General features: G+C 41.7%; 2 protein-coding genes across 5 annotated transcripts in view; one reads left to right on the plus strand and one right to left on the minus strand.

Annotated features, from left to right (window-relative positions):
- ABHD12 (abhydrolase domain containing 12, lysophospholipase) overlaps positions 1 to 16,273 on the plus strand; it is an 85,100-nt gene that overhangs the window by 33,027 nt on the left and 35,800 nt on the right. The window lies entirely within an intron of this gene.
- LOC110567258 (large ribosomal subunit protein eL29-like) lies at positions 9,058 to 9,531 on the minus strand. Its single transcript, XM_064375284.1, has one exon. The coding sequence runs from the start codon at positions 9,529 to 9,531 to the stop codon at positions 9,058 to 9,060; it is 474 nt and encodes a 157-aa protein (XP_064231354.1).

Consider the following 16,273-nt stretch of genomic DNA (forward strand, 5'->3'; position numbering starts at 1 on the left):
ACAGTGCTCCTGGTGCTCCGCAGGGCTTTTAATGTCCTCAGACTGAGGGCCCAGCACTGTCTTCCCTATCAGAGGAATCAGGGCAGGTTGTTCAGTTACCCTGGACAGTAGGAAAAGGAGATCACTGTCAAACTGGCAGCAGGAACACTGGAACCTCTGCTACACTCCCTGCTCAGCTGCTGTTCAGTGAGGCCCTGCAGGCCCACACCTCCGAGTTATGCAATTTAAGGGATGTCCACAGAGGGACCCCTCCCCACCAGGAAAGTGTGCAGGAGCAGTGCATGGGAAAGCCATCTGCCACCTCGGGAAGCAGACAGGTGGCCATCCTCCTGGCTGGGCTAATAGAAGAGCCTCTTGCAGGCACCGAGTGTTTATTGATATGTGGCAACCTAAGAAGCCCAGTGGCCCCAATGGGAAGCAAAACCTCAGCAGTCTCACATGCGAGAGCGGAGACCTAGAGGAGCTACCATGAAGGCCTGACTCTGGGTGTGTTTTTTCCCTTGCAGTTTTACAGATGCTGTTTGATGGGAAGACTCTACATAGCACACTTAGGGTATGCCCTTCTTCATCACCTCCAAGCACAGGAGCTGCATCAGTAGAAACAGGCTTCGTCAATACAGATGATCTTGTGGGCTCCCTGGGTTGTTGGATTGGCTTTCGTTCTTTCAGGGAAGGACTCTCTGTATCTGCCCATCAGTGCCTCCTATTATTGGCCCAGTTTCACAGCTCAAAGACTGCAAATGGAAGTCAGCCTTCTGAAATATAAAGGACAACTTTTATTTGGTGGCATGCAGTGAAACATTTTTCTTTAAAAATGCTCTTTATATTTCGTCAAATGCAGTATGGGAAATTAAAGTACAAAACAACAACAAAAAAATCCCCTTTAAATTTCCTCAAAGAAAATGTTTTACTCTTAGCAGGAAATGGTAAGAGTAAAACAAAAAGGGGGAAGTGGCAACAGAAAGCTTTTTAGATTCTTTTTTCTTTTTCTATATTGTCCTTAAAACTTGGACAGGGTTTGTTTTTTAAAATCTTCATTTGTTGTCTGCGTATTTTCCTTTGACAGGCAATAGTAGGGAATGGGATCGCCCTTGTTGTCTTGAGGGGCTGCATTAAGTGTCATCCCGCCTGCAGGTCGTCAGGATGGAAAACTCCAGGTGTGCACATTCACCGTGTGGCACCAGTGAATTCAGTAATGCCCAGAACACCCCACTGTAGCTTAGCAGGAATGTGCTGCATTATTTGAGAGTGGAGACCCTCTGGGGTGATTGTACCTTTACTTTTCCTGTCTCCTGATTCAAATACAAAGTCATTGACAGTTCAGACTTCTTAGGAAATAATGTGTTTGTTGTTCAAGGTGGTTTAATTATACCCGAGTATCTCTTCAGAAAGCACGGAAAGAGAAGAAAAAGAGATAGGAAAGGGAAAGCAAAGTCAGATAAGAGAAGGGATAGACGTGATTGGTGTAGGTATGACAGTCGAAAGCTAAGGAAACCAGACAAGTTAATTTTTTTTCTAAAATAACATTTTTAAAAAATAATTATAACAATTCTATCTTGTATAGGATTTTATTGCACTTAATAGTTTGGCTTGTCAGATTTCTGTTGGTGTCACTGTCTTTCCCCCTTCATTTGGGATCCTGTGGTTGTGTAAATGGTGAACCAAGAGTGTCCTCATCATGGCCATCAGGAAGGATGGCCTTGTCCAGTTCCAGTGGACAGTGCATCTTGTACACAAGCCTCAGTTTTTCATCTGTAACATATGGCTTATGTACAACCTTTTAGACTATGAGTCATGAATAGCAAACAGTGGCAATCGATGCTGAAAAACCGGAATGTTGAAAAACTATGGGCCATAAAAATGTAGAACGTATTCTGTCACCAGAGCTGGGGTCAGTAGGGCGGCCCCCTCCCTGCCTTCCTGCCCCCAGTTCTCCCCAGACCTTCATGCCTGCCTGTTTCCTGCTCTCAGGACAGCATGCACCCTGTGTCCAGCTTCTGCCCCTAAACCTGTGAACTGACACCACAGGTGGGAACAGCCCTTTAGGCCTGACTCTGGTTTTTGGTTTTTCCTTTACTGCCAAATATGATCTACTGCTACATTCAACTTAGTGATTTATTGAGGCTAGAAATTACTACCCATTTGTTTATTCACTTAGGAATTTGGTTTAGGTCTTGAAAGAAGAACCTCCTTGTCCTTAAAGATTAAAGGCTTTGTTTTGCCACTCCAGGATGGCTTCCTTTGTCTCCAGATTCCCATTCCCGTCGGGTTTATACAAAGATTATTGCAAAGGAGAGTCCACCATCCTCAGTATCCAGACCAGCCTGTTCCAAATGTCAGTAGGGGAGGACCTTGTGACACTGAAGTGCAGGTGGTAGCACTTAGTGATCACGGAGCAGTCATTCTTTGATGAGCAGAAACCATGGTCTGAGTTGAGTTTGGTTTTTCAGAGACAGAAGGAAAGACCAGGAAGGTGAAGTGAGCAGTGCATCCCAAGGTTTGCAGACAGCCATTGACCCAGGCTGGCTGTGGTCTCTAGGCCCAGGACAAATTTGATTTCTCTACACCTCAGGCATTTGCTTGTTTCCTGGACAGATCACAGCGAGTCCGAGTTGGAAGGATCACACTCAGTCTCCCATAAGAGCGTGGGGTCTGCCTGCTGGGGTAAGAAACTAACATTCTCAGTCCTGCTCTAAAGTGGACCCAGCAGCAGCCAGCCTGTACAGAATACGGATGGGTCAGGCTTAGGTTTGGCCGTGTTTTTCCCTCTGGGGCCTTTATCTGTACCCTCGAGTGGTGGATAAAAAGCCATATTCTCAAACATGTTTTGAGAGGGCTGTCTTCTGGAATAGAGGGTAATGTATATTCTGCTTAAATATTTACATATTCTGCTTATAAATTTGTTTATTCTTTAAATTTTTTTGTTTGAGTTACTTACTTTCATTTATAGATACTTGTTAATACTTTGGGAATTAATTTTAAAGGTACATTAAAAATGGCATGTTTGCCAGGAAAAAAAAAAAAAAACACCGAAGGCTTGCCCTCAGCTCTAGAATTTGGAAAAAGCATTATATGAGATTTCTGATTTATTTTAGCTATTATTTTGGTATTACTTAGTGAGAGATTCAATTTTTAAACTGGCTAATTTTTATTTACAGATTCTTTGTAGGTGTCCTCCATAATTAATGACAGAACTATAGCGGTGATAGAGCTGCTAATTTAAAATCACCAATTTTGAAGGCTCTGTTTTATATTTATTTATTTATTTAACAAAAAGAGACAGGATCTCGCACTGTCACCCAGGCTGGAGTGTAGTGATGTGATCATAGCTCACTACAGCCTTAGTCTTCAGAGTAGCTGGGACTATGCATGTGCACCACTACATCTGACTAATTTTTTTTTTTCTTCTAATTCAAATGGTATTATTTACTCTGTTTACAAACAATATTTTCTGAGCTTGGGATATTAATTTCAAATTTTTCTAGTATTTATTGAAATATTTGATTCCTTTTATCTACTTGTATATTAGTACCATAGTCCTAATACTAGCATCTTCAGCTTTTCACTTGAATTAATTTTCCAGATACCAAAATCTACACCTTCAAGCATAGACGTTTTTGTTTCTATCATTTTTAAAATGTTATCTGATCATATCTGTAATACATACATAGAAAGATAGAGACACAAGAATGTATATTTCTCTTGCCTTTGTCAAAGAGATCTTCTAAAATTGTTTAATAGTGCTACTATTGTTAAGCCTTAAAGGCTTTAGTTTCAGGACTTTTCCATTGTGTAAGAAAAGACTTGAGAATGTACGGTGGCTCACAACTATAATCTTAGTGCTTTGGGAAGCCGAGCCAGGTGGATTGCTTGAGTCCAGGAATTTGACACCAGCCTGGGAGACATGGTGAAACCCTATGTCTCACTTGTTTTGAATACCTTTCTTATTGATGCCCAACATTTTCTTGGCCTTTTGAAGCAAAATAGCCGGTGGTGTGCGTCTGTGGGCTGGTCTGATGACCCCAGGTCGGTAGGTAGAGTTCTTCATGGAGGGAGCACAAAAACAGGGGCAGGGGTTTGGTCTCCCATAGGAGTTCCCCCGACCCGGGTTTCGGCACCAAATGTTAAAACGCATTAAAATGTGCACTTTGAATGAAGAAATCCCCAAACAGGCTTTGTGTGAGCAACATGGGTGTTTATTCACCTGGGTGCAAGTGCGACTAATTTTTTTTTAATTAAGAGACCTGGTCTGACTATGTTGCCCAGGCTGGTCCTGAACTCCTGTCCTCAATTCTCCTGCTTTGGCCTCTCAAAGTGCTGGGATTAAATAGGCATGAGCTACCATGCCTGGCATCTATGTATTTTAATTAGAATTAATTTTAATTTTGAGAAATATTTTTTTTAGATATGTACAATAAATAAATACCCTTTTCAAGAACACTGTTCTGAGTTTGAGAGATACAGGTAGTACTTAATTAGCAGTCCCTTCATTTTAGCTTATCACCTTAATAAACAAATGTGGTTGCATCAGGTGTGGTGGCTTATACCAGTAATCCCAGCACTTTGGGCAGCTGAAGCGGTAGATCACCTGAAGTCAGCAGTTCTGTCTCAAAAAACAAAAACAAAAGCAAAAAAAGACAAAAATTAGCTGGGCGTGCACCTGTAGTCCTAGCTACTTGGGAGGCTGAGGCAGGAGAATCACTTGAACCCAGGTGGCGGAGGTCACAGTGAGCCGAGATCTCAGCACTGCACTCCAGCCTGGGTGACAGAGTGAGACTCTGTCTCAAAAATAAATTAAAAAATAAACAAATGTGATTGCTTACTGTGTGTCTAGCACCGTATTAGATATAGTGTGTAGTTTTTTTTTTTTTTTTTTTTGTGAGACCAGCCAGTTTTTTTTTAATGATAATGAAAGTCCTAGTCTAGAGCTTAAGGGCCAGGGTCAACTTGAGGCCAATAAAATTAGAATTTCCAGGGCAAGTCCCAAGCATCAGTATTTTGTAAATGTTACAGGAGATTGCAATACACAGCCAAGTGACTATCAACCAAAGTGACTTCCAGTGCAATTATTTCAGTGGGGACAAGACACACTGTGAAATAGAAAGAGGTGTGAAACTCTAAGTACAGTGGAAGCCCAGAGAAGATGGTGGTGGTTCTGATCATTTTTTGCGCTAAGGATCATGGGACAGTAATTCTTTGATTATGGGTTCATCAAGCACAAACTATGAGCCTGGCATTGAGTTAAGTGCCTTGGAGACAAAGAGGAAAGACAAAGTCTTTGGTGACAGGAATCCATCATATTGGAGAAGAAAGACAACCAGACCCAATGATGTTACTGTTGAGAAGAAGAAAACCTTTCTTCCACAGACTTAGATCCAAATTGTTAGGGGGCCTGTGACTTAAATGACAATAGGCAGATTAACAGAAGAAATGTTTATTATGCATATGGCACTACTCTAAGAGATGGGTAGCTCTCCAAAGAAGAGGTGAAGGTTTATATACCAGATTAATAAGGGCGTGTGTGGGTGTGTGTGTTGGATTCGTAGGATGGAAGCCTCTGAGGAGGCTTTTTTACATTTTTTTCTTTAATACTTTGGTTCCCAAGGTCAATCACCAACCTGACTGGAGATCTTCCCAGAGCAGGAGGTTTGTGGCAGCTGACTGTGGTAAAGTTCTGCTCTGGTCAGATAAGGGAAGTTCAGATAAGATGTCTTTCTGCATTTGCTGTGATTCTGTTAACAGGTTTCTCTGGGATCCACAAGAGAGGGTCCATTTAGTCTGTTCAGGGGCTTAGGAATTTATATTTGGTTTACAACTAAGATGTGTTCATTTTTGAAGTATTATTTATACCATTCTGGTCAGTCCCCACATACCCTCCATTTGAAACTTCCCAAGAAGTTTCACAAACAAGGAGCTGGGTTGATTGCTGTAGTAGAAGTCTTAGATTAGAAATTAAGAGGTAAGAGATCTGCAAAGGGAAAAAAGAACATAGACTAGAATGAGGATACAAAAAGAAAATAAAGGTTAATGCTTGGAGCAGACTGTAAAACCAGTTCTTGATTCCATAGGGCAGTCAAGACTTTTTAACATTGGGCTCAAAGCATTTTTAGCTGGTGGAGTGAGAGCAGCAGTGGCAATTGGATGATTTTCCTGTTTGCAGTTTGAATGTTTTTGGTAGTGGCATCCCATACATGGTCTCTCGTGCTGATGAGTCCTTTGAAGTTTATGCAGAGTTGATCAGATTCAACCTGCAGGACTTATATCAGTTCCAAACTGGCTACCCATGAGCTAAATACAGCCAGCAGAGTATCTTTCCTTGTCTGGCCAGGCTTTTTGTGTTTTTAATATATACATTTATTTATTTAATGAATGTGAATGTCTTAAGGTGGACCGTGCCCTCTCTATATTACCTGAGAGGAGACCGTTGCTAGTTCTACTTGGCTATATTTCCTGTGTGGTCGCTGGGGAAATCTAAGTTTGCATTGTTATATAAGATTTCCTCTTCCATTCTGTAGGACCACTTTTACTTATATGGTTTCCCATTAGTCTTTCCTCACTTCTGCTGTGCCCCATGTTGAGATTATTTTAGGACAATGTTTTTCACATTGTAAGTTTTAGCCCATTCAGAATACTAAAATCATTATGGTGAGTATTGATCAAAGGAAGCTTTAGATACTGTTCAGTAGAGAAGTTCCAACTTTCTCAGTGTCAGTACCAGCAGCTTACATCAATAATTACATGAGAATAGATTCCTTATAACCATTAGGTAGAAGAAAAAACACAAGGGAAATTATGAAATACTTTGAGAGGAATGAAAATGAAGATACAATATACTAAAACTTATGGAATATAGTTAAAGCAGTACTTAGAGAGAAATTTATAGAGGGAAATGCCTGTATTTTAAAAAGATCTCGGCCAGGTGCAGTGGCTCATGCCTATAATCCCGGCATTTTGGGAGGCCGAGGCAGGTGGATCACGAGGTCAGGAGATCGAGACCATCCTGGTCAACATGGTGAAACCCCGTCGCTACTAAAAATACAAAAATTAGCTGGGCATAGTGGTGCACGCCTGTAATCCCAGCTACTCAGGAGGCTGAGGCAGGAGAATTGCCTGAACCCAGGAGGCGGAGGTTGTGGTGGGCCGAGATCGCGCCATTGCACTCCAGCCTGAGTAACAAGAGCGAAACTCCGTCTCAAAAAAAAAAAAGAGTATAGTAGTTCATAATTAAATGAGGAAAAAATTCACAGGATGAGAAAGAAAGAGGCATACCCCAAACACATATCCTGGTACAGTTTTAAAGACAAATAGTGGTTGCCGTCCAGGAGAGAGAAGGGTGCTGGGGAGTACCCTGCTGAAACATTCTGGCAGTATTTCCAGATGACATACTCTTGTCCTTTGGTTATAAGACTCTTGTAGAACCTAATTATTTACAAGAATATATCTGTCTGGTAAAAATAATGATATAAAACTTCTAATATGTAAGCTGTGAAGGTTTCAAAATTAGGTAGTATTCTCTTTCTGGTTCTGTGCATTTCTTCATGTAATATTTACTTTTGTTTCCATCTAAACTCTTTAAACACTAACTGCCATTCTTGCACCACCCTCATCTCTTACCCTGTGCTTCAGGTTTCTTGTGGAGTCCAGAGTCACTTGACTTTTTAAAAAATTAGGGCTGGGTATGGTGGCTCACGCCTGTAATCCCATTGCTTTCGATTGGATCACTTGAGGTCAGGAGTTTGAGACCATCCTGGCTAACATGGTGAAACCTCATCTCTACTCAAAATATAAAAAATCAGCTGGGCGTGGTGACATGCACCTATAGTCCCAGCTACTCAGGAGGCTGAGGCAGGAGAACAGCTTGAACCCGGGAGGCGGAGATTGCAGTGAGACGAGATCGCCACTGCACTCCAGCCTGGGCAACAGAGCGAGACTCTGTCTTAAAAAAAAAAAAAAAAAAGAAAAGAAAAAGAAAAAATTAATAAACTTTATTTTTCAGAGCAGTTTTAGGTCTGCAGCAAAACTTGAGTGGAAAGTACAGAATTTCCCATACACTCCCGCCCTGCCCCTTCCACCATGATATGCCGCACTATCCATATCCTGCACCACAGTGGTATGTTGTATCAAGAGTGAACCCTACTTAATGCAAACTATGGATTTGGGGTGTGGTACATCGTCACCCAAAATCCATAGTTTGCAGTTAAGTAGTGTTCACTCTTGTACATTTTGTGGGATTTTGACAAATGTGTAGTACTTATTTACCATCGTAGTATCATACAGAATAGTTTCACTGCCCTAAAAATCTGTGTTCTGCCTGTTCATCCCTCCCTACCCCATCCCTGGATTACCACTAATCTTTTTGCCATCTTTGTAGTTTTACCGTTTACAGAATGTCATGTAGTTGGAATCATATAGTATGTAGCCCTTTGAGATGAGGTTCTTTCACTTAGTAGTAAGCATCACTAAGTAATACTAAGTTTCTGCTGCGTTCTTTTGATGGCTTGGTTGCTGATTTCTGTTTATCACTGAATACTACTCCATTGTCTGGATGTACCAGTTTATCCACTCACCTATCAAAGGACATCTTGGTTGTTTCAAAATTTTGGGAGTTATTAATAAAGCTGCTGTAAATGTCTGTTTGTGTGGACATATATTTTCCATTTATTTGAGTAAGTACCAAGGAGCCTGATTGCTGGATCATATGGTAAGAGTATGTTTTAGATTTGTGAGAAGTTGCCAAACTGTCTTCCCAAGTGACTGTACCATGTTTGCATTCCCACTAGAAACGAATGAGAATTCCTGTTCTTCCACATTCTCCTAGCATTTAGTGTTATCAGTGTTTTGCATTTTGGCCATTCTAATAGTGTGTAGTGGGATCTTGTTGTTTTAATTTGCTTTTCTCTGATTACATATAATGTGAACACCTTTTTTTTTTTTTTTTTTTTTTCCTGCCTCAGGTTTATTTGTACAAATAGCACAGGAGGACCCCAGCCCCATGCAGATGGCAGCCCCGGGGGGTCGCACCAGTCCTTCTGTCCTCATGTTGGCAGACAGAGATATCTACTCTGAAGCCTTTGTAGGGGCCTGGGCACCTTTGGGAGCCTGAACTGGAACTGAAGCTGGAGCTGTAGCCTGGGCCTTGGTTTGATCCTTGGCCTTGGCCTTGACCTTTGGCCGGCAGAACCTGAGCCCCTTGGCAATGCGGGCACAAGCACGCTTCCCAAGCTTGGGGTGGGCAATGTAGGCAGGTCGATCGAGCTTGCGGCTGACACCCTTTGGGATCTTGGGCTTAACCTCCTTGGGCTTTACGAGGGCTTTGATGGCCTCGGCACGTGCACTCATGGCCTTGGCATTGTTGGCCGGCATCTTCTTTAGGCCCTTCTTGTTGTGCTTCTTGGCAAAGCGCATGTTCCTCAGGAACTTGGGGTCCACCCGCTTAAGAGATTCGTATCTTTGTGATTGGGGTTTCTTGATACCATTTCTGTGCCATTTTTGGGACTGGTTGTGTGTGGTGTGGTTCTTGGACTTGGCCATGTCTGCACCTAAGCCACGGTTCCCCCATCTTTTTTTTTTTGAGACGGAGTTTCGCTCTTGTTACCCAGGCTGGAGTGCAATGGCGCGATCTCGGCTCACCGCAACCTCCGCCTCCTGGGTTCAGGCAATTCTCCTGCCTCAGCCTCCTGAGTAGCTGGGATTACAGGCACGCGCCACCATGCCCAGCTAATTTTTTGTATTTTTAGTAGAGACGGGGTTTCACAATGTTGACCAGGATGGTCTCGATCTCTTGACCTCGTGATCCACCCGCCTCGGCCTCCCAAAGTGCTGGGATTACAGGCGTGAGCCACTGTGCCTGGCCCCCCTCCCCACCGTTTTTTTTTTTGAGACAGAGTCTTGCTCTGTTACCCAGGCTGGAGTATAGTGGCACAATCTCAGCTCACTGCAACCTCTGCCTCCTGGGTTCAAGCAATTCTCCTGCCTTAGCCTCCCGAGTAGTTGGGATTACAGGTGCACACCAGTAGGTCCGGCTAATTTTTTTGTATTTTTAGTAGAGACGGGATTTCACCATGTTGGCCAGCTGGTCTGGAACTCCTGATCTTGTGATCCGCCTGCCTTGGCCTCCCAGTGCTGGGATTACAGGCGTGAGCCATTGTGCCTGGCCCATCAGATGTACTTTTGTCAGTATTTTTTTTCCCCATCTGTAGCTTATCTTCTCATTATTTTGACATTGTCTTTCACAGAGAAGTTTTTGATTTTAATGAAGCCTAGCTTATTAATATTTCTTTCATGGATCATACCTTGGTGGTTTTGTGTCTAAAAAGGCTTCATTATACCAAGTTCACCTAATTTTTTTTCTCTGTTATCTCCTAGGATTTTTATAGTTTTCTGTTTTTACATTTAGTTCTATGACCCATTTTGAGTTTTATTTTTGTGAAGGGTATCAGGTCCATATTTTCATTCATTTGTTTGCATATATGAATGTACAGTTGTTACAGCACCATTTATGGAAAAGATCATCTTTGCTCTGTTGTATTGCCCTTGCTCCTTTGTCACAGATTTGTTGACTATAGTTATGTGGGTCTATTTCTAGGCTCTTTGGTCTATTTGTATTTTTGACGGTACTCCACTGTCTTGATTACTGTGGCTTTATTGTAAGCATTCAAGCCAGATCGTGTCAGTTGTCCAAGTTTGTTCTTCTACTTTAATGGTGTCTATCTTGAATCTTTTGCCTCTCCATATAAACTTTAGGATCAGTTTTTCAATGTCCAGGAAATAACTTGCTGGGATTTGATTGGGATTATATTGAATCTATAAAGTTGGGAAGAACTGACATATTGACAATATTGGGCCTTCCTATCCATGAAGATGAACTATCTCTTTATTTTTATTTTTATTTTTTTATCCTTAGAGAACTTGGAATTAATGGAATATCTCTTTATTTAGTTCTTCCTTATGTGTTTCATTAGAGTTTTGTAGTTTTCCTCATTTAGATTTTGTACATATTTTGTTAGGTTTGTACCTAAGTAGTTCATTTTGGAGGTTGCTAAGGTAAATGGAAATATTTACATTAGCAGTATTCACCTTGCTGGTATATATGAAAACTATTGACTTATGTATATTAACCTTGTATCCTGGAACCTTTCTATAATCACTTATTAGTTCCAAGTTTTAGATCTTCTGCATAGACAGTCATGCGATCTGTAAACAATTTTATTTTTTCTTCTCCAGTTTCTATACTTATCATTTCTTTTTCTTGTCTTATTGTGTAATCTTGCTTTGTTTCTAATCTTAGCAGGAAAGCTTGAAGCTTTTCATGATAAGTAAGATGTTGGCTATAGGATTTTCATAGATACTATCAAACTGAGGAAGTTCCCCTTTATTCCTCGTATGCTGAGGCTTTTTATGATGAATAGGTGTTGATTTTGTCAGATGGTTTTCATACATCTATTTATATGATCATGTGATTTTTCTTTTTTAGCCTGTTGATAGGATGTATCACATTAATTGATTTTCATATGTTGAACTAGCCTTGCATACCCGGGACAAATCCCACTTGGCCATCGTGTATAATTCTTTTTATGCATTGCTAGATTTCCTTTGCTAATATTTTTAGAGGATTTTTGCATCTATGTTCATGGGGGTATGTATTGGTCTTTCGTTTTCTTTCTTTATTTTTATTTTATTTTATTTTATTTTATTTTATTTTATTTTATTGAGATGGAGTCTTGTTCTGTCACCCAGGCTGGAGTCCAGTGGCATGATCTCAGCCCACTGCAACCTCCACCTCCCAGGTTCAAGATTCTCTTGCCTCAGCTTCCCAAGTAGCTAGGATTGTGGGCACCTGCCACCATGCCCAGCTGATTGTTGTAGTTTTAGTAGAGACAGAGTTTTGCCATGTTGGCCAGGTGGTCTTGAACTCCTGGCTTTAGGTCATCCACCCGCCTTGGCCTCCCAAAATGCTGGGATTACAGGCATGAGCCACCATGCCCGGCCTCTTTCTTTTTTTGGAGATCTTGCCCAGCCTGGCCTTGAACTCCTGGGCTGAAACCATCCTCCTGCCTCAGCCTCCCGAATAGGTATGATTACAGGCACACACCACTAGGTTTTTTGTAATGTCTTTGCTTTAGGGTAGTGCTGACTTTATAGGATAAGTTAAAAAGAGATTGCTTCTGTCTTCTGGAAGAGAGTATAGAGAACTGGTATAATTTCTTCCTTAAATGTTTGGTAGAATTCCCCAGTGAACCCATCTGGGCCCAGTGATTTCTGTTTTGAAAGGCTGTTAATTGGTGATTCAGTTTACTTAATAGAAACAGGCATGTTCAGATTATCTATTTCTTATGTGAGTTTTGGCAGGTTTTGTCTAAGAAAACAGTGTATATACCTTAATTTAAAAATACTTTAGACCAGGTGTGGTGGCTCACACCTATAATCCCAATACTATGAGAGGCTGAGGTGGGTGGATTGCTTGAGCCCAGGAGTTCAAGACTGGCCTGGGCAACATAGGGAGACACTGTCGCTACATAAAATTCAAACAATAGCTGGATATAGTGGCACATGCCTATAACAGCCCCAGCTACTCAAGGGGCTGAGCTGGGAGGATCACTTGAGTCTGGGAGGTTGTGGCTCATACCCATAATCCCAACCCTTTGAGAGCCAAGATGGTAGGATCACTTGAGACCAGGAGTTCAAGACCAGCCTTGAGGCAACATAGGGAGACCTCGTCTCTACAAAATAAAAAATAAACCTGGCTGGGTATGGTGGCACATGCTTGTGGTCCCAGCTACTTAAGGGGGCCAGAGTGGGAGGATGGCTTGGACCCGGGAGGTTGAGTCTACAGTGAGCTATAATTATGCCATTGCACTTCAGTTTGGGTGACAGAATGAGACCCCATCTCAAAACAAACAAACAACAACAAAAAGAAACGTTACTGGTAAAAAATGCTCACCCAGAGATACAAAGTCCCATTGGAATGTTGGAAAAATGGCACGGACAGACCTGCTCAATGCAGAGTTGCCACAAACCTTGAATTTGTAAAACATTTGGTATCTGCAAAGTGCACCAAAGTGAAGTGCAGTAAAATGTGGTGCGTTTGTATTGTTTTTGCTAATGAATAGAGATACCTTTTAGTGAAATCATGTATCAGTGAAAATCTGTCAGTGACCTGGCCATCTTTCACGTGGTTTCTCTTGCTCAGCATAATTATTTTGAGATTCATCTTGTTTCCTAAAAAAAAAAAATAATAAAAAAGACAAAGAAATAAGAAAAAGAGATTCATCTACATGGTTGCATGTATCAGTGGTTTATTCCGTTTTATTGCCACATTGTATTCCATTCTAAGGGCATGCCATGGTTTGTTTATCTGTTCACTCAGATGGCCATTTGGGTTGTTTCCCTTTACGGCTACTGTGAGTAAAGCTGTGAACATTTGTGTTTTTTTTTTTGTTGTTGTTATTTGTTTGTTTGTTTTTGAGATGGAGTTTTGCTCTTGTTGCCCAGGCTGAAGCTGTGAACATTTTTGAACAAGTCTTTGTGTGGACATAGGCTTTCCTTTCTCTCGAGGCACAAAATTGCAAATCACCTGACACCTTACAGTAAGGTAAGAGGTCTGTGCAGGTGCTGAAGGATGAGTAAGCAGATCGTGGGAGAGACACAGAAGTAACTGCAGGTGCCAGAGCAGACAATCCAAGCACAGGCGCCAGGCATTGGAGTGGTGGCACACTTGATTTCAGGCTTTTTTCTTTTTATGGGCTTTTCATTTTCTCTCAGGATAATGTCCTGAATCTTTCTGGTCCTCTTCCAACCTCTCACATTATACCCAGTTTCTCCCTGCCAGGGCCATTAACTGTGTCAGACCCTGCTCTTTTCTCTAAGGAGAGTAAAGAGTAGCTCATGGAAGCTAAGATATGTTGCAGATTTGGTGCAAGGACTCACATGTGCAGTCTACATGTGTTACTGTGTGTAATCCTTCCAGGAACCCCACAAAGGAGGTACCATTATCATCCCCACCAATGATTAAGGAAAACAAGTCTCAGAGAGGTTAAATAACTTGCTCAAGATAGCACAGCTAGTAAGTGATGGGTTAGATGTTGAACCAGACTTAAGAACTGGCACTTTGAATCTCAATATTGTGATTAATAGACCTCATTGAAAAGCTAGATCATGTATGACATTTAAGATGCCATTTTAAACTGTTCTCCCCCTCATCTAGTTAACTCTTGTATTCCTAACTTACTGTGTCAGACCAGTGGCCTTGTCCCTGGTAGCCCCGCTAGCTCAGATCACCCTGGGCAGTATCGCCAGCAGCAGGTACCGTCATCCAGCCTGCTATGGCCCTTGTATTTAATTAACTCCCACTGAGCTGTGAGCACAGCGCAAGTGTGGGCGCCATCCTTTGCCAACCTGACTGTCCACCACCTCAGAGTGCCAGGCGCTCAGTGATGATCCCTGAATGAACCAGGTGAATGAATGAATGAGTTACATTATCAGATGTGCATGTTTGTCATAAGCTTTATTGAGGTATTTATGTCAGCTTTATTAACTTGTTATTTACATCAGTTTTATTGAGATTATTTATTTATTTATTTATTTATTTATTTACATTGCTTTGAAGACGGGGTTTCACCATGTTGGTCAGGCTGATCTCAAATTCCTGAGCTCGAGATCCACCCACCTCGGCCTCCCAAAGTGCTGGGATTACAGGCCTAAGTCACCACGCCTGGCGAGATTATTTATATATAGGAAAGTTCACAGATTCTAAGCGTGCAGTTCAGTGAGTCTTGACAAATGTATGCCATTGTGTAACCACAGCCACATCAAGGTGCAGAATGTTCTATCACTCCAAGATCCTCTCCTAGCCCTTGCAGTCAATCTCCTGCTCCAACCCCAGCCCCTGGCAACCTCTCTGTGTTCTGTTTTTCTGTCCTTATAGTTTTACCTTTTCTAGAATTTTAGACAAGTGGAATTATATAATATACAGTCTTTTGCAGATGTCTTATTTAACATAACAGTCCTTTTGAGATTCACCTGTATTGTTGCTTGTATCAGCAGTTCAATATATGGTTTTAAAACCACCTTAAGGCCTGGCGCGATGGCTTACACCTTAAACCCAGCACTTCGGGAAGCCAAGGCGGGTGGATAACAAGGTCAAGAGTTTGAGACCATCCTGGCCAAACATGGTGAAACCCTATCTCTACTAAAAATACAAAAATTAGCTGAGCGTGGTGGCCCATGCCTGTAGTTCTACCTACTTGTGAGGCTGAGGCAGGAGAATCACTTGAACCAGGGAGGTGGAGGTTGCAGTGAGCCGAGATCGCGCCACTGCACTCCAGCCTGGCAACAGAGCGAGACTTTGTCTCAAAACAAAACAACAACAATAACAAAAAAAAAACCTTAAATATTTTTTTGGAAATCATCTGGAGATAGCTGGTCCCACTAGGTTTAGACTCCTATGGTAAGTTAGAGCAGTGGTCCTCCAGGTGTGCCCTTGGCACTCTCGCGGTTCCCAGATCCTTGCAGAGGGTCTGTAAGGTCAGACTGATTTCCATAATAACACCAAGGTGTGATTTGCCCGTTTTCACCCTCCTCTTGTGGGTGTGCACTGAGGTTTTCCAGTTGATACGTGATATGTGGATTCATAGCAGATTGAATGCAGATAGGAGACTCCATCTTTCTGTTAAGCTCTCTGGCTTAGAGAAATTTATAAAAATGTTAATGCCACTCTTCTCACTAAAACTTTTTAATTTTTTTTCTTCCCACTAAAATTTTTTTGAATTGAAAAATTATTTTTCATAACATATTATTTATAACAACATGTAATGGATTGTTACGACTAGATGAATTAATAGACATTTTAAAATGTCTTATTTTTAACTTCTCATATGACAGATCATTATAAATATAAACTGTTTATGACTGTCTGTCATATGAGGGGTTAAAGAAGCAGCTCTTTTAGCAAAAGCTCTATAGGGTCCTCAATTTTATAGAGCAGAGAAGTCCTGAGACCAACGAGTTTGAGAATCGCTGAGTTAAGATATTTTTGAAAGGGAACTGGGGACAAAATAAGAACTCCGGAGCTGGAGAGGAATTAGAAGAGGGTCATGAGACCCTGGGCTGGTGCCCTAGCTTGAGGGGCTGGGAGGAGGATCCTCTGTGGAGTGGGTACGGAGGGGCTCATCCAGGCATAAATCTAAGGACACACCGTGTCAGCTCTTACTTGGCCTCTTGCTCTCCGAGGACCTGGTCAGGCAGGTTCTGTTGATGTCCTTTGCTGTACGTGCTT

Source organism: Aotus nancymaae, unplaced genomic scaffold (assembly GCF_030222135.1).
Source record: "Aotus nancymaae isolate 86718 unplaced genomic scaffold, 86718_ANA_hifiasm-v0.15.2.pri h1tg000001l, whole genome shotgun sequence".
NCBI lineage: Eukaryota > Metazoa > Chordata > Mammalia > Primates > Aotidae > Aotus > Aotus nancymaae.

Excerpts from the sequence above, each read along its gene's own strand:
- LOC110567258 (XM_064375284.1), bottom strand. The coding sequence starts at position 9,531 with ATGGCCAAGTCCAAGAACCACACCACACACAACCAGTCCCAAAAATGG.